Raw genomic sequence first — 21,867 nt, 5'->3', positions numbered from 1 at the left:
CTACCTCTAAACGGTGCAACAGGAGAGCCACAGGTGAGATCTGAGACGAGGGGACTAGTAATTACAGTGACAGCGATTGAACCTTATATACTTGAGATTCAGACGTAAGTGGTGAGGTCAGGTGACCATCGTCGAACACTCTTAAATGCATTCAAGTTGCTGTTACCGTCTCTCCATTGCAAGTGAAGCTCGATCAGTAGTTGATCCTATAACACTATAGTGCAGGCAGTGGAGGAGCACCATTGATGGTCACTCTGTTCGCAGGTGTTGGGGTTGGAGGGGCAGGTAACTGCATTAGAAAAACAAAATTATTAGGAACGAGCACAACTATAATATGAACTAATCAATAGAACGGATCATCACCATGCATGTTGTCACGGCTATTGCACAGTTAACTGCTCTGATGGTCATGTCTGATGGTCATGTCTGATGGTCATGTCCAACAGGGAATGTTGGAGATATTGAACTGTGCCGAGGTGGTCTCCACGGTGACTATAGTGATCCGGAGAGAGGTGTTTGAGAAATAACGAGGATATAGCTGACAGACACACCACCAGTATAGAGGAGGGAGCTGAGCTGGTTTTGAGTGGGGGATATGATATTCTTGGGTTTAATGGAGAGGTTGAATTACCTATACATGCAATCAGCAGCATGTGCAACAAAAGTCTGTGTGTTAATATACTCACCAGCAACAGAGATTGTCTGCTGTATTGCATGCAACTGTAATAATTGGTAGCAGTACAGCCGTACAGGTAACATTGCTATTATATAATTATGCATGCATGCAGTACGTACAGACACTGACTTCATCTCACTGAAGTTGATGAGAGTGGACGTCAGAGTTAATTCCACCATCAGCCTCAAACATGATCACTCCAGGTCCAATTAAATGTGTCCCTTCTACCAACTTCAGAACCGGAAGCCGCGGATTGTACTTTGTACTGACATTAACCCAGACTCTGCTGAGGATCTACTATTAAACTCTCAATATCAATGCAAATGGAACAGCTTCAATCACACAAGTACAATCTTGTCATGCATTCATACCTCCTACCTGAGAGACATGCAACCATCACTGCTATAAACAGAAGATGCTCAACAAAAAGTTCACAATAATTATTAAATATTAACAGGGCAAATAATTAGCAAAAGCAAAATGTGACATACAAACTCTTGATAATTATAATAGATCTAGTCTGATACCTCTCCATGCAGATGGGACCTAGATCTACCATGTAGATGGGACCTACCAGGACAGTGGTTTTATAGCTCTGACGTCAAAGTAAAGATCGTTAATGAAATATATGCTAAATTGCTTACTTTATGGGCTGAGGAGAATGTAATCTGTTGGTGTTTGTTTAGCCAGCTGCTGTGATCATAAAGGATACATTCTTTTGAAAGCAAACTGTTGACAATAGAGATGAATGCAAACAAACAATTCAGTGCAATTAAGTAGCTATAGCTACTCCGCATATACATAATATAATAATATGCCGATACCCGTTTTGATTCTTTTAAACCTGATTCGACTCCAACTCAGTGTGGCCTCTAAGACAAGATAGTCATTACACAATCTCAATCACTTTTGACAGATCATTGCCTCATGCACTTGTCATAATGACAAATAAAAGGTTGACTGGAGTCAGAGAACACCACGAAATGTACATGTACCTATAAACTCTTTTCTTGGTGAAACTATGCAGAGCTCTACAACAATAGTGCAGTACCACCATGCACACACAGACCGCCAACAACACCTCCAACAACACCTCCTCCAAAGGTAGCAGCACTGCCACCTAGAGATGATCATGTAGCAGTGAATCAAAAGTCCCAGTGATATATAGGATCACCCGCTCGCTACTGCCGAGGTTCTTCATTCCTGTCTCCATGGCAAGTCCACGAATCGTCACACTGGAGGGTAACTTGTGTACCGGGAATAGCTGGTACTGAATGATCACTGATAATACCATTCCATGGTGAGGGTAGTGAAGCTGTGCAGTTTATTGGAGGAGCTGTGTAATGATTAACATATTTATTTCACAACCAAGAGCTTAACTCACGAGTTGTGGGAGTAGGTGTGGTTAGTGATGTACACTCAATAGCCTCAGGGTCTGGACTCCACATCAGTGTATCTTCACATGTAACCCTATAGTAACAGCAGACATATATCCAGTGTCACACTGGATGGTTACTGTGGATCCTGGTAATCTGCTATAGAGACTGGTCCAAAGGCTCCATTCACGGGGTTGGTCAACACAGGACATTTACCTGAGAAGAAGTTGACAATTTGTGTCATAATAATAATACTCACCAATCCTATAGTTGTAAGTCAGCAGTTGTACTGTTCCCAGCACAGTTGGTAGCCACAACACTGACAGTGTAGTCCACATCGTATTGAGCAGTCACAGTGACAGAGGTGGATGTGAGGACAGTAGCAGAGAGCTGGGCCAGAGGTGAGATGATCACTGTGTAGGTGAGGTCATCTCTGCCACCAGTCTCAGTAGGAGGGTCCCACTGCACAGATACACTGACTTCATCTGCTGAGCTACTCAGAATGGAGTGTCTGATGGTAGACGATGATCCTGGTGGATCTATATGTAATTTATTGTATATATACAGACAATAGACGAGACACTAACTGCAACTCACCAACCAATTGGATTGTTGAAGATCCTATAGTATATAAAGTAGGCAGTGGGTCCACACAAGACACAGTGATCCCATTCTCTGCTGTTCTTGACAGAGTAGATGTCAAAGCAGTGTTATCAACTGCAATCAGTGTCACAGTGTAACCTGATACAACAATGGGTACGTTGAGATCAGAGGTGGAGAGGATACTGATGCTAGTACTATCTGAAGACACCCATCTCGAGGAATCTCCAGGAGCAGTGCAAGTGAAAGTGACTGTTTCCATTGGACATAGTCTCTCCACACTCACTGAATATTGGGCTTTATGAAACATGCAGCAATGTAAGGAAATCTATAATAATTGAATGGTCAGTCTTGTGTACTATGACTACGGTATCTTGAATGCATGTGTTCAATGTTGCTCTAACACTTTCCCTCTCTCTGTGTCCACAGTTGCCCATGTTTACCAAGTTGCTGGGTATATAAGAGAGTATTCAAGAGACACCTCGAGCTGTTCCTGGACTCCCCATATTTTATGGACTGGTGAGTTATTATAACTCTAGAAGCCATTTTATTTACAATATCATACAAGTTTGCTCCAAAACACTTTCTGTTTGTGCATGTACTTCTTGCTGCAATTCAACATTGATAATGTACTCCAGTTATTTACATGTATCCACACACACCCACTGAGCTGTCTCACCTCACTCTGTCAGCTGCTGGAGAGAATGATCCTCAGAGGGAGAATAGAACAATACAATCCAATGTGAGTCGTTGAATAATATCTACGTAGCTACATGACTTATAAGCTAACAACTCAAAGCCTAGGACGACTGCATGTACCTATATTAAGTCGTATATTGTGTTATTCAGGAGTCCTTTGTATATGTACGCATAATTATAGTCCCATAATTGATCTACGTGTGATAAGTACTTCAGAGGTGGTAATCGTGTACTGCATAAAGAGAGTGCATGAGGAGGTGCGCGCGGACTGTTTTAAATTAATACAGTAGACCCTTGCTAATCGGAATAGAGCGGGACCAGACTCCATTCGAATGTATGAAATTTCCGGATTAACAGATGTCATTAATCGATTATGAATATCGTTATAATCAAAGACACTTTCACGTGTACATGTATTATGAATATACGTGGCCTTTAATCGAGGTGCGTATTTTCAGCTGAAGTGATCCTTTACCAGGAGCAATGGAACAGGGTCCCTAAAGTAGAAAGCTAGAATTGTAGTTTATTCTTTAGCCCCAGAACTTCTAAGACTCCAGGCTTCTTATTAACTTTGATATGATCCTATAGTTTTAGTAGTGCATGTCTCATGCACTACTAAAATGCAGTTCTCAAAAGTTTCAGCGTTCCTTTAATTTTATTGCTCCTATTACTTGCTGCTTACTAGAAAGCTTTTATGCTCATACATACATAAGCATTTATTGTGTAACACTCCTCAGGTTTGTATTCAGGTTTGTATAGATTCATGTCAACAGCCAAGGGTTAGCACTTTAGTGCTCTATTTCACCAAGCCATCAGATAGACCTCTGTTTTGATTAAGCTCCGGTTCATTGTCAACAATGATGAAAGCACTGGGGGTTTATGACAGTAAACCTCCCGAACACGAGGGTGTAGCCCGAGTGTGCGGTTGCTAATAGATATGATTATCATGATGAACATTTTTACATCTGGCCACTACACAGGGAAGCTCAGGGAGTGGGAAATGATCAATCATGATTGAGGATGCCAAAAATACAAAGTCTAAAATGAATAGCCTTGCAGCTCTCTTATCACTCTTGCAGCTACTAATAGCTAGCATTTTAGTGCAGCGCTAATTACTAAGTAGAGTAGCAACACTCTTTTGCTACGCACTCTTCTGAAAAGGCTGCAATGGCATTCCAAGTAGGCATAACTCGAGAATGAAGCATTATTTTGCAAATCCACAAATCAGAATCCAAGAAAACGTTGCTAGAAGCCTATAGAAACTCTTACTTGCACTTCATTGATCCTTGAGCAGCTGTAGTAGTCTACACACACAAACACAATACCGCATATACCTCGCTTGCGCATACGCACCAAGGTATAATGATAACTTAACAGCATACAAAGCAAACTAATACCTCTTCTATAATCATATTGTATGATTATAAAAGAGGTATTAGTTTGTTTTGTATTTGAGTGTGACATAATTATAACACTCTAATACATTTTAAGCGAAGCAAAACATGGCGAGAGGCATTAGCACAGCGCAGCTTGCACCACTCGTTTAATATAGCTTCGTTTTTAGTAGTATAAAAGATGTAGTGGCTTTTAATGAACAAATCTTGCTGTATACATTTGTTCTTAAGTTGTCAAAATCGTGCATGAGCATGCATGCACATTAACAAAAGTTTCACAGTCCTACTGGTCCATACGCCTGGTTAGTGTTCAGTTCAATCTCCTCTTTAGGTGACACCTCCTCATAAACAGGACCAGCTGGTACAGTGGGTCCTACATTAGCTTGACCTTCAGCTGACAGGGAGTACGCCGCCTTCTTACGCATGAGCAAATACATTATCAAGAGTCCCATCAACAATCCAATGACTGTGAATAGAGCTGTCGTGACAACCACACTGATGGAGACAGCTGCATCAAATCGACTCCCATCAGATAGGCTGGCGCAATTACAAAGAGCAGCTGTAGGTGGTTTAAGAGAAAAGTATTATTACAAGCAAGTGTATGAATACACTTGCCTCTGCAGACAATCTCCCCCATGTTCCTGTCCCACTCTCCTGTAGCTAGACAGGTGGCAGTCATTATGCCCTCAGGGAACAGCCCATAGTCACACTGAAAGGCCACTCGCGTACCGGGAATAGCTGGTACTGAATGACCACTGATGGTGCCATTTCGTGGTGGGGGTAGTGAAGCTGTGCAATTCATTGGAGGGGGGACTGTGTGAAGAATTAATATTGAATAAATATTGCATTAATTATCCATACAGCCACGAGCTTAACTCACGAGTTGTGGGAGTAGGTGTGGTTAGTGATGTACACTCAATAGCCTCAGGGTCTGGACTCCACATGAGTGTACCCTCACATGTCACCATTGTAACAGTAGACACATACCCAGCATCACACTGGATGGTTACCGTGGATCCTGGCAAACTGTTGGTGGTTGGTCCAAACACTCCATTCATGGGGTTGGTCAACACAGGACAGTAATTGCCTGAGGAGGAGTTGACACTGTGTGTCAAAAATAAAACTCACCAATCCTAAAGTTGTACTCAGCTGCCGTACTGTTCCCAGCACAATTAGTAGCCACAACACTGACAGTGTAGTCCACATTGTATTGAGCAGTCACAGTGACAGAGGTGGATGTGAGGACAGTAGCAGAGAGCTGGGCCGGAGGTGAGATGGTAACTGTGTAGGTGAGGTCATCTCTACCACCAGTCTCAGTAGGAGGGTCCCACTGTACAGATACACTGACTTCATTGGATGAGCTGCTCAGAATGGAGTGTCTGATGGAAGGTGGTCTTGGTAGATCTATATGTAACTTATTGAATACAGACAATAGACGAGATACTAACTGCAACTCACCAACCAATCGGATTGTTGAAGATCCTATAGTGGTTAGAGTAGGCACAATACCCACACAGGACACAGTGGTCCCATTCTTTGCTGTTCTTGACAGAGTAGACGTTAAAGTAGTGTCGTTGAATGCAATCAGTGTCACAGTGTAACCTGATACAACACTGGCTACATTGAGATCAGAGGTGGAGCGGACAGCGATTGGACGAGTTGCATCTGACGGTTCCCATCTCAAGAAATCTCCAGGAGCAGTGCAGGTGAAAGTGACTGTTTCCATTGGACATGGTCTCTCCACACTCACTGAATATTGTGCTTTATGAAACGTGCAGCAATGTAAGGAAATCTATAATTGAATAGTCAGTCTTACCAGTGCTGAAGCCAGCCAGAAAGCAAATCAGAAGAACTCTAATGAGCTTTATCTCTATTAGTGTCATCTCTTATTTATTTCCTGATGGTCAGAAGGTTGCATTTCAATGTGATTGCTGACTAGACAACTTCTCTTTGTTCACTTTCTTTATTTATCATAGGATCTATTATCTATGATATCATAGCTTCTTTTAATTACACTTCCTGTTTTCATAAACATGAATGATACTCAACCAAACGAGTAGATTCTACTCCGATGGGCGGCCTTACATGCCTTATTTACACTTTCTAAAAAAATTTCTTTGTATTTTTTCTAAGCATGCTGTGTAATTGTGCTCAGAAATACAGCATCTTGAATTAATATCAGTTCTTATAATAATTATGTCCATCATTGTATGATGACCCTTTATCAGAGCTATAAACCGTATAGCGTGTAATTTTCGTGGGGCAAAATATTCGTGGTTTTCGTGGTTGGAGGTCTGACCACGAATATTTTGCCCACGAATGAAGCGACCTTGCCTACCTTTACCTGGCAGCTACCATGAAAATATTACCCACGAAATGTCTCAATATTGCTGAACGACGAATATTTTGTCCCCCGAAAATTACCCGCTATACGGTAGTACACTTGTCTCACTTGATGTTTATTGTGTAATGAAGCTTTACCCTTTGTTTTTTTCAGCTGCTTGGCTGAAATGATTGGCTAATGGATGACAAAGTCTTAAGAGTTGCTCTGGAAGAACCACCAACCTGGAGGGAGTTGGCAGACCATAGTAAGATCGGAGAGGAGCAACTGGCAAAGGAACTCCTGATTATCTGTTAGGCTATGCAGTCAGTACATTAGATATTGGCATGTGTAGATCTAATGGCTACAAGCTGCTACCTGTGATGTGTCTGTGCAGGTAGGTTTACATATATCTCAGAGCCAAGAAAATGCATCCCACAAACTGACTAAATATTGCTCAACTACGAATGTGTGACCGGCTATATGGTAGATTGTTTCCATGGATGGTGTGTTCCGTTAAAACGACACTTTTTGGCGAGTCAAATAGCTGTATTTTAATCGATTCTGACAGTGCAATCGTTTAATTAGTAGTAGGTTAGCCCACAATTTTCAATAATTATAGTTATTAATTAGAACAATGCTATGTATCGTAGTATGTTATTGCAACAGTCTCGATCTTGTTGTGATGTTAATGTGTGTTTGTGCAGGTGGAGTTCTACATCTCCCAGAGTCAGGCGGCCAATCATGCAGTGAGAGAGAGGCAGTCTGCATCTGTACTGCAGAGCTGGGCACTAAGGTGGGTGAGTGGTCATGCATGTGATAATGCCTGTGTAATCTATATCCCCTAAAGTCCGATATCATGTGTTCAGTAGCACACATAATTATGTTTACACATTACAGCTAACAATTCAACCCCACCCACCCACCCACCCACACACGCACACACACACACGCGCACACACACACAGGTGAAGGATTGTCTGAAAACGACTGGTGAGTGGTACTGTTGTAGTGTTTCCATGACGATGTGTGGAGCTTTATGGTGTAGTGGGGTATGGGATAAAGGTATGCTAGCTTATAATTATGTACATGTACAAGGTGCATGTTTGTGATAAGGGTGCGTGTTTTTGTAGATGTTGTGGTAGATAAATGTGGGCCAGTGTACACAAGAGAATCCTCAAGTGAGCTTATGAATGTGTTGTGTGTTGTGATGTAAATCAAGGCACTGCAGAGTATAATAATTATACATAATAGCAGTTTTAACCAAATCTAATCTTGTATCCCTCTCCAGTTTCATTCTCCTGCTGGGAGAGCTGAGTGGTGTGAGTGGGTGTGGTGACCGAGTGTCCTCCCTCCTCCCCCTTTGTGCTGAGACACTACAACACAGACACTATACCCTCAACACCTCAACCTCCTAGAGACACTGCTCAAACTGGTAAGATGGGTGATAAAAGGATACTCGTTGTATCATTCAGTATGACCTCAGAGGAGGTCCGACATGCGTGTATGAATCACTATAAGTTCAGTGCATTGATGTCATTGCGTCATCCAAAAAATACACTATAGCACTTGTAATTATTCGTACACACATGTCGGATGTCCTCTGGTGACCCTATGCTCTCTAAGTCTATAAAATTGCTTTAGTGATGTATATATGTTGTACTATCAATAGGTTGGGTTGAAATTTCTTAGCCAGCTAGATCACCTAAATTTTCTCAAAAGTTGACACGTGCTTTAAGAAACTTTCGAAGTAGATTCCACGTAATTAACATTATCGTAAATTGTACTGTGACTACGTGTATATCCAACTTAATTCTTTGAGTGCTTTCAATGCTTCTCTGTCCTACATTTAAGCTATTCAAGATATCTGCATACTCCCCCCCACAGAGCAGTGACAATGCCTGGTGCACTCTCCCCTTGAGTGTACTGTTTGACCTCACTCTGTCAGCTGCTGGGGAGGATGATCCTCGGAGAGAGAATAGAACAACACAATCCAATGTGAGTCTTTGAATAATATCTGTATATATACGTAGCTACATGACTTAGGCTTATGACTTAGGCCAACAACTCAAAGCTTATAGGACAACTGTCAAATGTCTTTCAGGATTCCTTTGTACGTGTATGCATATTAGACGTTAGACATTAGTTGATAAGACGTACCTAACTGTACATGGGAAATACATGGAGAAGTGCCTCAGAGGAGGTATACTGTGGGACTTAATTAGTATACCTGCAACTTAAGTATCCTAGCTGTTGTCAAGCAAAGTAAACTTGCTGTATTGTAGTCAAGGTTTGCACATGCGCACTAGTATCTAGAGACATTGTTTTGTCGGTGTTCATGTGATTTAGAAGCCTTCAGCCACTTGTAGTACCCTCGCTACACTCGGGATACTAAAACAGTGCCTTTGGGCTTCTTTCTAAATCCCATAGATACCCCCAAAATAGTGTCTACTGTGGGACTTAGTAGTCCGGCCTGCAACTTACCGTACTTAGTATCCTGTTGTCAAGCCTCAAGGCAAGGTTTGCGCATGCGCACTATAGTATCTAAATGAGTTAGACATCTTTTTGTCGGTGTCGATGTGATTTAGAAGTATCCTAGCTGTTTTCAAGCAAAGTAAACTTGCTGTATTGTAGTCAAGGTTTGCACATGCGCACTAGTATCTAGAGACATCGTTTTGTCAGTGTTCATGTGATTTAGAATCCCTCAGCCACTTGTTACGCTCGGGATACTAAAACAGTGACTTTGGGCTTCTTTCTATATCCCATGCATATCGACACCTCCAAAACAGTGTCTAACTTTTATATGTGAGAAGTACCTCAGAGGTGGTAACCGTGTACTACATATAGAGAGTGGGAGTGGCTGTTTTAATGTTGCATGTTGAGATTGTGTGGAGTTTCTTTGAAGGTTTGACATAGCGTTCACAGCTTTTACTTTATGCTTGCTTTTATCACGGTTTCTGTAGAAGCCGTGTAAGAGAGATTGCGCACGCATACTAGTATCTAAATGAGTTTGACACACTTTTGTTGGTGTCCATGGGAAACACCCCAGGCACTTTGTTGTACCACCCTTACTGCACTCAGGCAGTGCCTTTAGGATTCCGAGGCTTCTAAAACCCCATTGTAGACACTAAACAGTGTCTTTTATTTAGTTATAATCTTTATACAGCTGCCTAACTTTATGCCACATGCTTCTATCATTTACATATTGGCTGCATAATAATAATTATTATTATAACTTCTTTGAATTTACTACTTTTGATACAAAACATGTAGACTATAGTAGCTTTTTAATGAACAATGTTATTGTTTACATTGTTTAAGTTGTTGATAATGAACGGATGTAGTGCTATATTAATTGTTTACATGTACATCTACATTAATTAACTGTTGATGAAAATTACCAAAAGTTTCACAGTCCTACTGGTCCATACGCCTGGTTAGTGTTCAGTTCAATCTCCTCTTTGGGTGACACCTCCTCATAAACAGGACCAGCTGGTGTAGTGGGTCCTACGTTAGCTTGCTCTTTAGGTGACGGGGAGTACACATTCTTCTTATGCATGAACAAATACATTATCAAGAGTCCCACAAATAATCCTATTATTGTGAATACAATTGCCATGACAACCACACTGATGGAGACAGCTGCAGATAGGCTGGCACAATTACAAGGAGCAGCTGTAGGTGGTTCAAGTGGTGGGGATAGTGGAGCCGTGCAGTTTATTGGAGTGACTGTGTAATGAATAATTAACACAGAGAGGATAAACACTATAATTATCAATACAACTAAGACGTACTAACTCAACTCACGAGTTGTGGTTAGTGATGTACACTCAATAGCCTCAGGTTCTGGACTCCATATCAATGTACTGCCCTCGCGTGTCACCATAGCAATAGCATGCAGACACATATCCAGCATCACACTTTATAGTTACTGTTGATCCGCTGGAGAGTGGTGCAAATGATCCATTCACAAGGTTAGTCAACACAGGACAGCCACCTGAGAGGAAGTCGACACTGTGTGTAAAAAATAATAAAACTCATCAATCCTAAAGTTGTACCCAGCTGTTGTACTGTTCCCAGCACAGTTGATAGCCACAACACTGACAGTGTAGTCCACATTGTATTGAGCAGTCACAGTGACGGAGGTTGATGTGAGGACAGTAGCAGAGAGCTGGGCCGGAGGTGAGATGGTCACTGTGTAGGTGAGGTCATCTCTACCACCAGTCTCAGTAGGAGGGTCCCACTGTACAGATACAAGATACACTAACTTCATCGGCTGAGCTACTCAGAGTGGAGTGTCTGATGGTAGACGGTGGTCCTGGTGGATCTAATTATGTAACTTAGTGCATATACAGACAATAGACGAGGCACTAACTGCAACTCACCAACCAATTGGATCATTGAAGATCCTATAGTGGTCAGAGTAAGCAGTGAGTTCACAAATCCCCCCACATAGGACACAGTGATCCCATTCTCTGCTGTTCTTGACAGAGTAGATGTTAGTGTAGTGTCATTGAATGCAATCAGTGTCACAGTGTAACCTGGTTGAGGCATAGTGGTACATTGAGACCAGAGGTTGTAGGACGGATAGTGATGCGAGAAACATCTGATGGTACCCATCTCAAAGAATCTCCAGGAGCAGTGCAGGTGAAAGTGACTGTTTCCATTGGACATGGTCTCTCCACACTCACTGAATATTGGGCTTTATATACGTATACAAATTAAAGCATTAAAATAATTATGGGCACTGATATAATAATTATAGTTGCATAATTATAATGATGCGCGCCTGTGTATATATCTAGTACTCTCCAGTTGTTGATATTGGTACATTTTGCTGTGGGCCAGCTTCAGTACAGCCTCGAGACCAGCCGTTCGTTATCTGAAAGAACGCCTGGTCAAGTTCCAATGTAGCACTCGTTCTAGTGTATTAGAATACAGGAATTTTTTGGACCGATAATTGCCCGCACAAGGTGTATTACCCATGAATATCATTATGATACTGTAAAAGGCTGACTCAGCTAGACAAGTTGCACATTGGAACTTGACCAGGCGTTCTTTCAGATACGAAAGGCTGGTCTCGAGGTTACAGCTTCAGATTCAGAAAATCCGGTAATAAAATTATAATGACTCATCTCTTCAGATCTACAGCTGCAAGATTGTGAAGTGTACTAAAGTATAAATCAATGTGCATGGACTTACATGGGCCTCCTCTTCAGCCGGCATTGACAGCAGACTGAAATGGATTATGCAGCTCACATGGCCGATAATGAAACACCAGGCTGACAGCTCATCAACTATATATACTCAGTGGTAGATCTAGCTTGGGGCAGCATATACAGCACAAGTGTTGGAATAGAACTAATTGCTCTTGTCATTATGGTTCTTATAAGATGACACTATAGTGTTACGCACACACACACACGCCTTTCAATTATATGAGTGCGAATTCCAGACACACCCACAGTGCCACACCCATAATGCTCTTCATTTCCTATTTTCTAGGCATTTCGGATTTTCGGATTTGTGGCACAACAAGCACGAGTTGGACGGGAAACTACAGTCTCATTTGGAGTGGCCTAATGTCCAGCCCCACCTCCTAATTTTCATGCTGAGAGCTGCTTATGCAAAGTGATGAGGAAGTGAGCTCCAAAGGGGGTGTCAGTACTCTCTACAAACCATAACAGGTCTGTTCCCAAGTCCTTCAAATGCCATATATATCTCTTCGATCACACAATACAGATAAAGATACTTGTGTTCCACTTTCTAATACCTAAACTGTGTCTTAGAGCACTTCAAACTAGATTACCATGTACAGTAAGAGCAGGAGAGGTACGCAAACTTTCTGGACTTCGGACAAACGTTTCATGGTGCTGCCACTACTTCACTGCATTGAGAGCTGGAAAATATACTTTGTTCCATGCATTAAACACACTTTAATTCTGTGAAACGTACGTTTTATATAAAATTATTTCATATTGGAGATAGAGGTACACAAACTGACAATTTGGTGTTTTTTCAGAGAAATCAAGCTGAATAAAAGAAAGCTCGGCACTAACATAGCAGCTGCATGTAGCTATCAGTAGTGCTGGGTGTATGTGTGCATGATGCCTGATTGCTTTGAATTTCTCTTTTAGGCCCCCTACGAGAAAAATAAGCAGATATAGTGATCATTGTGCACTTTCTTGAGCGCAACTCGCCTCCAACCAGAGGGTGTGACGTCACACACTGCATTTACCTAGCATCACATGGGGCGTTCCGTCAGGGACGGTGTCATAAAATGTTGGGCCCCCCCATGTTTACACCCCCTAGGGCCTAGAATTTTAATATTTTGGGCCCCCCGGGCCTAGAATGTTAACAGTTTAGGCCCCCCAGGGGGTCCATTCTGTTAAAATTCGAGGCCCCCAACTGTGAGATTACGCCCCCTCTTTTCTGCTATCCTTTTCTGCACGATAGAACAAAGATAAGCAAAGTCAAAGAGATATAATAATTATTATGGTAAGGTTAGCTCTATTAGTTGACAAAGCATCAAAGAGACTATAGCCTCCTTCACAAGCGGCCTGGAATCGAGGCTACAAAGAGACATGCATGCAAAGACTCTGTATAAAAGTACTAGCAAAAATGTTAGCAAAAATGTTAGCTCTCATGGAATTCAAAGTGAAGGAAGATTTACCTTCAAGTCATGCTTATATACCTATATATAAGAGTCAAATGCTTTGATGCAGCTCTGCAATGTTGGATCTGCCTGCATGTAAGACAATCGATGTTGTGCATAGCTATCACCATAAAATTATTTGCAACTTCATGCTAGCTTCGCCATTCCAACTTTCCCAGCAGGACAAAACATGGTAGCATTATCCCCCGAACAGCTGGCTGCCAAAGAAGGCGAAATTTAGTAAATTCACAATAATTATTTATAAAGCACGATTTTCAGTGCAAAGACAACAATTCATATCTTCTTCCATATGTTTTCCTAGATCGATGTAAATTGTTGTGGATATGCTCCAGTATATAGCATCACTATCTCAGCTCATTGTTTGAAGATTCTAGTAGTCCAGGCTTGATATAAGGTTTTTGGAGTAACCCAGCTGCTCAGAAGCAGCAACAACCTTGAAAATCCGGGATATATGAATAGCAGTAATCTGGCTGACCAATTCGGGACAGTTGGCCCCTATGTGCTTCGTGCTGAATGAGACCTGATTCATGGAATGATGCTGTGATGGCTGTGACCAACCGGTCGACCAGTTGCATGAAATGTGTGCGTGTGAGGAGAGCTTCATTCAGCAACTGCATGGCACTGCATAGACTGTAAATACTGTATTATTATGTTGTTGTACTTTTGAGAATACACATTCAATGCTCATAATTACTGCTATGTTGCGCTGTTAATGGGGGGGGCTAGAATGTTAAAATTCTAGGCCCGGGGGGGCCCATGCAGTCTCATGGGGGCCTAAAATTTTATGACAACGGTCGGGCTCTGCCCAACTAGCTAAAATTGCCATTACTGTGAACATAATTTTGGCTTTCACATGGAGTAGCTAGTCTGTTACGGCCGGGACACAATTTTAAACTATGTAGATCTGTTCCAATGTGTTAAGCTATAAGTGCATGCAGAGTTTTGTAAGTGTAGTCTATTCCCTCCAAAACAATTTGTCATGCAGCGTACTAGATACATTGTAAATATGTCATAAATATGATGTAAACAATACAAAAAGCATAGTTAAACCATTATCTATGGCTAGACATTCAGTCACGTTTGCATATCTATCAATTGGTCATAATTATTATACTCCAGGGCAGTCATGACTTCTGTCTCTTTGTCACTGTCACTGGTCTCGCTGTCTTGATTCTAATTTAATTTCCAGCTCGCTGGTTTAGATGTTATTGCAATCTTTGCAAGTACACCTGGTCCACAGCCACAATAATAAATGGCTGTCCCCCACTGCTGCTAACATTTAAAAGCTCACTAACTGTGGAAAATAACAGAGATCAACCTGTCGCTCGTCATGTTGGGTATAATTATTGTTGGGTCAGTATTGATAAACACACTTTATACGAGTAACATCACCAGTTTTCTTCCACTTATACAGGCACTAATTAAGCTAGGTATAGGTTAGTCGAGCTTCTCTAAAATGGGCTAAGTGTATACAGCTGGTCCGGTCAGGCAATTCCTCATTATATAAACACTATTTTTTACCCGTAATGAAGTATATTTTTCATACCACACAGAATTCAAGTGCACGACTGATCTGAACGATGCATTGAGGAGGACATCTGTTGGATGTAATACACAAAATGTGGCTTATTTTGTGCTCACATCTCTCTTGACTAGTACTGTTTATACTACATTTTCAACTACGCATTTCTCGACCCTCAATGAATTGACACGAAAAATATTTTTATACACATGTTCATCAATCATACACTCTAATAAAACACACAGTATACAACACTGACGTATATACAGCACAAAAAGAATGTTCAGCTCCTACATACTAAATTCTAAGTGTAATTCTAAGTGTAATAAAACAAACAGTATACAACACTGAAAAGACACTCAGTGATATCAACAGTTTTTAGTGCAGAGGCATACACCTAGTACAATCACAACTATTGCCAAGATAAATGTTGCTGCTGAAAGAAGTCCCAGGAACACGTTTTCTAGTGTATTATCTGCATAAAAAGAAGACATAAAACTTCTCATGAATAACGTAAAGTAAATAATAATTATATTATGGTGTCATCTAGTTGGGTAGAGTCCAACCAACTGCGCTCATGGTTGGGTATCAGTACATGTAGCAGTTTTGCTCCAATGCAATAAATTTGCAGCCCAATCAGCCTCTGTTCGAGTGGGAAACAATTTCAACCAACCAAATCTCAATTTAGCTGAAAAGGCGAGCTGGGTCACTGTATTTTTCCAGAGAATGCAGAAAAAGGTACTAGCATAGTCTATCTTAGCATCTATGAATGAAGATTCAACAGAGTAGCATCTTTGCATTAAAAGGACTTGTCTTTGTTTTAAGTTTTGTTGTACTAAGTGCCTTTGGTTTTCGAAAAGCTTCTCCAGAAGCCTTGGGGTATATAGTATAGCTGGTTGTACCTCTCCTTGTGCTAGATGTCTTCCTATTATGAACAAGTTTATTTCTGCCTGTACTAAATCTTGTATTACAGGCTACATACAGTATTCTTCTACTTTCTCTAAGAGTTCTGAGGTCTTCCATGAATTCCAAAACAACGAGTGTTGCAAGCGTGCGCTTGCTATATGCCATATGCCTCTCGCCATGTTATGCTTTCGCTCAAAAGTGTTATAGTAGTTTCTAATGAATTTTACATTAAAGTTAGCTTATCAATATAAACTCACTGAGAAGAAAAGACTTATTTACATGCATATATTGTTGTTATCTATTGTATTATGTGGCTTACCAGGACCTCAAGAAGAAAAATTGCTTCCAAGATCAGTTCAGTGTATATAATATCTATTGAGAAGAAAAGACCTGTGTACATGCACATGCATATTGTTATCTATATTGTTATAATTATGGTAGTGTTTTGTGGCTCTCAAGAAAAAGATGACTCTGCCAGGAGAATCTGGATTTTGGATATTATTCAGACACACAGACAGACAGACAGACACACACACACACACACACACACACACACACACACACACACACACACACACACAGTCAGCTTTACCGTATCCCTCGTGCGGCTACGCCTCGAGGCATAAATATAGCTCAGCTAGACAATAGTATTCAAATTCTTATTGTTATAATTATCACACACCCCTGAACCATGCGGTTGTCAGCCACTTAAGATTAAACAATATTCATACCAGCAGAACAAAACTGCTACATGTACTGACACCCAACCCAGAGCGCAGCGTTGGTTGGACTCCGCCCAACTAGGTGTCGTCTGTAAAAATATATAATTATTACCACAAAACATGAGCCAGAGTATGATTATATTTACCTGAGGCGCACGTGGGCGGCGACGGGTATATTGTTACTATTGTAAACGGGTACTAATTTTAGCGAATTTGTAATTAACGCTAAATTAAGTATGCGCTAATAATAAAACACAATTAAAAATTATGATAAAAAAAAAATTTTTTTTATTTTAATGTACTTTTTATATGTACTTTTGAGACTACGCTAAGCAAGCTTAGCCCTTTCTTCATCTGTATCTGGCTCCAAACTTTCCATTCAACCTTAAGACTCATACTTGTACATCTTTTGAGATATATTGTGGTAATGAATTTGCTACAAATCCGCCAAAATTAGTACCCTAAAAACAGAGAAAAATCTGAAAACGCTAAAATTACTACCCGTCTATAATAGTAACATTAAGGTAGCAGTCGTTTGGTTTGTCTGTTTGTAATTTCTGGGTCTACTTACCTGGATGCCATAGCACTGCGTTTATAGCAGGATAGCCTTCATACAACAAGTTATTAGTTTTAACAATGGTTTCGTTGTCGAATAAAAGTGAGCAAAAACAAAGAAGCTTGAACTTGCACGTTGGCAGCTAGTTAACTACACGCAGCCATTATTCGAGGTACCCTTTGTATTTACAAGAATCGTGATTGGTTTGTTGCTCTGATAGCTGAATCTGGGACCAGGAGCCATACTTCTCTGAGACTCCAGGCTTCTTTGCTGTGATCCTAGACTAGCGTGCATGCCTCATGTACCACTAAAACTTATAGCTGAAGTGATCCTGTACCAGGAATAATGGAACAGGGTCACTCAAGTAGAAAGCTAAAATTATAGCTCCTGTTACTTGCTGCTTTATAGCCATACACCTGTACATCTTTATTAACCCGAGGCGCGTGGGCGGCCACGGGTTATAGTAGTCGTTTGGTTTGTTTGTTTGTTAGTTTGTTTGTGACAGGTGAATCTACTCACCTGGATGCCATAGCACTGCGTTTACAGCATGGATAGTCTTCATACAACAATATTAGTTTTAATACTGGCAGAATTTGATATTAAACCTTTGTTGTCAAATCAAAAGCTAAGAAGCTTGTGACTGAGTCTGTTTACCTGGATGCTCTAGCACTGCGTTTACAGCATGGGTAGCCTCCACACAACAAGTTAGTACTTGCAGCTTTCGGTGTTAAAGCTTCGTTGTCTAGTAAAAGCGAGCAAAATGTAGCTTGAAAGCTTCGTTGTTTAGTAAAAGCGAGCAAAATGTAGCTTGAACAGAACTTGGCACATGCGTTATATAACTGAAGTGATCCTGTACCAGGAGCAATGGAACAGGGTCACTAAAGTAGAAAGCTGTATATACCAGGAACAATGGAACAGGGGCACTAAAGTAGAAAGCTTAAATTATAGCTCCTGCTGCTTAGCCATGTTAGCTGACTGGGATCCTACTCCATGCAGGACCTGGAGCCATACTTCTCTGAGACTCCATGCTTCTTTGCTGTGATTCTAATCCACAGTGCATATATCTATAGTACCACTACCTGTTCTCAAATGTTTCAGCATGCCTCCATGCAGTCTATTAGTTTTATTGCTCCTGAGTTGCTGTGCTAGACAATTAAGTCATACATGATAACAACATCACTATAATTATGCACTGCATTATATCACTCTTCTGGTTTCATGTCACCAGCCGACGGTTTGCACTTTAGTGCTCTAGTTATTTATGTCAACGGCCAAGGGTTAGCACTTCAGTGCTCTAGTTTGTTACCCGAGGCCCTCGTGGGCGGCCACGGATATAGTAGTCCGTTGGTCTGTTGGTTTGTTTGTTTGTCACAGGTACATCTACTCACATGGGTACCACAGCGCTGCGTTTACAGCATGGATAGCCTTCATACAACAATATAAATAGTGGCAGATTTTGATATTAAAGCTTCTTTGTCGAGCAAAAGCTAAGAAGCTTGAACTTGCACATTGGCAGCTTAGCTACACGTGATAGACTACGTATTTGAAGCTGAAGTGATCCTGTACCAGGAACAATGGAATAGGGTCACTAAAGTAGAAAACTCTAATTGTGACTGGTTGTTGACTGACTCTGGATCGATCCTATAATACTCCCAGTAGCTCTTTTATCTATGCAGCAGCCTGGCAGGAGCCATATTCTCTAAGACTCCATGGCCAGGTTTCCACGATGCATGCCTCATGTACTACTGTTCTCAGCATGCATGCCTCTCCAGTCTGGTTTAGTTTTATTGCTCTTGAGTTGCTACATGCATGCACTATACTCTTAAAATCTTATAATCATGGCACCAGCCGAGGGTTTGCACTAAATTCAGTGCTCTAGTTTGTCTGTTTGTGACACGTACATGAATCTACTCACCTGGATGCCATAGGTCTGCGTTTACAGCATGGATAGCCTTCACACAACAAGTTATTAGTTTTAATACTGTTGTTAAAGCTTCGTTGTCGAAGAAGCTTGAACTTTACACGTTAGCAGCTATTATACACCCGTCCTTTATTCGAGGCAGGCCTACGTATTTACAGCTGAAATGATCCCGTACCAGGAACAATGGAAAAGGGTCACTGAAGCAAAAAAAAATAGAATTGTGACTGGTTTGTTGTCTCGGGAGGCTTCTTTGCTGACTCTGGATACCGCTTCTATGCTCACAGTGAAGCTGGAGTCTTGAGAAATATGGTCATGTTCTCAAGACTCCAGCTTCACTGTGAGCATAGTCCAGTCAGAGAAGGTACGATTAGGCTAGCCAATTGCCTCTGCAATAACCTTGACCTTGATCGTGGGCGTAATTATGCCTCGATTATCCGCCCACGCTCAACGTTATTGCAGAGGTAATCAGCCTAATCGAGGCACACGTGTCGTACCTCCTCTAGTCCACAGTGCATGTGTACCATGCACCATCATTGTAGCTCATATTCTTTTACATCAAGCGAGTTGCTGTGTGCTAGACAGCTCAGTCATACTTACTACATTGTTACTTACTACATTGTTATAATCATGTCACAACCCGAGGGGTTTGCACTCTAGTTATGCTATATGAATGATATCACTTTACAATAATTTACCTTGCAATTGAGTTACACTTGTGGTAGTTATGTTGCTGGTGGAAACTCCAGTGCTTGTCTGGGCACATTTAGAGGTCACTGTTATCCTTGCACGGACTTGCACATTTGGAGGTACAGAGAATACTGCTATTAGGTTGCTTTCTGCAGGAACAACAGTCGACCGAGTTGCAGCATTATTCTCAAAAAGCTGCACCGTATAATAACTAAGATCATAATTTCCAAGTGCTTGCATCCAAGTAACTTGCACAGTACTATCGGCGGGATTTGGATTTATTTCTTGAGAACTCACATCCAAAGGACGCTCTAAATTGGAGACAAGAGAGTAGAATTAGTGTGACTAGACCGTGCAGCGGGTATATTTCGAGGGTATAAACTTTTGTGGAATGACCGTTCAAAGCCTTTCTGCAGCATGCGTGCATGCGACATTAAATTCGTGGGTATAAATGTTCGCGGTACATGCATGCTTAATCAGCGAAAAGATAAACATTTATACCCTCGAAAAGCTATATTGATCAGTGGTGTAGCCAGGGGGTGGCAAAGGGGGCAAATGCCTCCCCTTTTTCTGATCTGTACTTACCAATCTGTCTCAGCTAGCTAAGTTCTTTGTGTCTCTGGGTAATAACAGTTACACGCATGTGCAAACAAATATGGGTGGGGCATTGCAGAATCTGAGAATGAGTGGGTGTGATTGCATGCTCACATTAATTTTGGCCACAAGTATGCAATATTGGGTCCATGTGGCAAGACCAAGAATCATTAAACCAGAGATTACTCTTTAATTTCTGCTTAAACTCACAATAAACTTCTAGAATCTAGCCTCCACTGATTGCTGATGACAGGAAGTGAAATTCAACCGCGACTAATTAAAGGGGTGTGGCTTTCACCAAAAATTTTTGGGCAAAGCCCAGCTAGGTTGCCCCCCTTTCTGCTAAATAATTCCACTTCTACTAAAAAAAATTACGTTCAGCCCAAGTGGTGCCTAAATTATGGTATATAGATATGGGTTAGAAAAGCACTTTTTATAAGCGCCAGAAAAAATAATTCCAGCAACGGTATGTGCTTCTTTTAGGACCTAAAATTATGCTGATGCTCACGTTTGTGCTGTAATTACATCAATTACGGTACATAATAATAAAATAGCGGAATAATAATAATAGCGGAAAGACTGATTCTACTACTCCTTTTTATCACTAGCCTTATAAGTACCGAGTGTGGACTGTTACCTGAAAGTCTGTACAGGGTTTCAATTTCTTGGAGAGGTGAGCGTACTGCACAGTTAATTGAAAACTGTTGCAAAGTAGAATTTTGCACTATAATGTTCGCTATCATTATGGAATCTGCCGTCGAAGTAAGGTTGGTCAAAATTGGGCCTGTGACAAATTCAGTTCCTAGAACGTCTCCTAACACGTATGATATAGGATTGTTTGAAGAAATAAATGGTGGTGCAAATAGGTCAATCGCATTTCCACCACCTCTGCAAACATACGTAGCAATCTCATCAGGACAAACATATGTCCTGTTTGTTGCCTGAAGAGACGATACTAAGGTGATCTCTTGACTAGACACATCAACAATGAAGCACCATCCTAAAAGTACCACTGATCCAGTCAATGAAATCTGGGAGTGGAAAATGATCATTTAAAATAATATCAACTCCGTATAGAAAACGCGGACCACTTACCAACAAAGATCTAGATCTAGACATATCCGCTTTGCTTTGGTATGGTACTTGGGGCTCTAGCTAGCTAGCTAATCTGGGCGCGGCGGTACGGTACTATAAAAAGGCCCAGGTATAAAAATACTA

General features: G+C 41.1%; 1 protein-coding gene and 2 long non-coding RNA genes across 4 annotated transcripts in view; all 3 read right to left on the bottom strand.

Annotated features, from left to right (window-relative positions):
* Positions 1-4,937: 4,937 nt before the first annotated feature.
* Positions 4,938-21,867, bottom strand: part of LOC135348938 (mucin-2-like) — a 97,115-nt gene continuing 80,185 nt past the window's right edge. The window contains exons 2-6 of the mRNA XM_064547349.1: positions 6,204-6,506; positions 5,874-6,149; positions 5,626-5,832; positions 5,361-5,558; positions 4,938-5,304 (exon numbers count right to left, since the gene is read on the bottom strand). Coding sequence (XP_064403419.1) covers positions 5,021-5,304; positions 5,361-5,558; positions 5,626-5,832; positions 5,874-6,149; positions 6,204-6,506 — 1,268 coding nt within the window. The 3' untranslated portion in view covers positions 4,938-5,020. The remainder of the gene's footprint in view (positions 5,305-5,360; positions 5,559-5,625; positions 5,833-5,873; positions 6,150-6,203; positions 6,507-21,867) is intronic.
* On the bottom strand, positions 10,296-12,457 carry LOC135350684 (uncharacterized). Of its 2 annotated transcripts, XR_010399230.1 has the most exons (5): positions 12,268-12,457; positions 11,451-12,216; positions 11,124-11,308; positions 10,873-11,062; positions 10,296-10,794 (listed from the first exon to the last, which is right to left on the bottom strand). It is a non-coding gene; the product is annotated as an uncharacterized LOC135350684 (long non-coding RNA). The 2 variants fall into 2 exon arrangements; XR_010399229.1 differs by having other exon boundaries at positions 10,873-11,308.
* Positions 15,447-21,854, bottom strand: LOC135350337 (uncharacterized). The gene is made up of 4 exons (XR_010399113.1): positions 21,745-21,854; positions 21,287-21,680; positions 20,064-20,366; positions 15,447-15,738 (listed from the first exon to the last, which is right to left on the bottom strand). It is a non-coding gene; the product is annotated as an uncharacterized LOC135350337 (long non-coding RNA).

This window comes from Halichondria panicea, chromosome 1 (genome assembly GCF_963675165.1).
Source record: "Halichondria panicea chromosome 1, odHalPani1.1, whole genome shotgun sequence".
Lineage (NCBI taxonomy): Eukaryota > Metazoa > Porifera > Demospongiae > Suberitida > Halichondriidae > Halichondria > Halichondria panicea.
The sequence above is the reverse complement of the archived record's forward strand: the minus strand, read 5'-3'. Positions and strand labels throughout refer to the sequence as shown.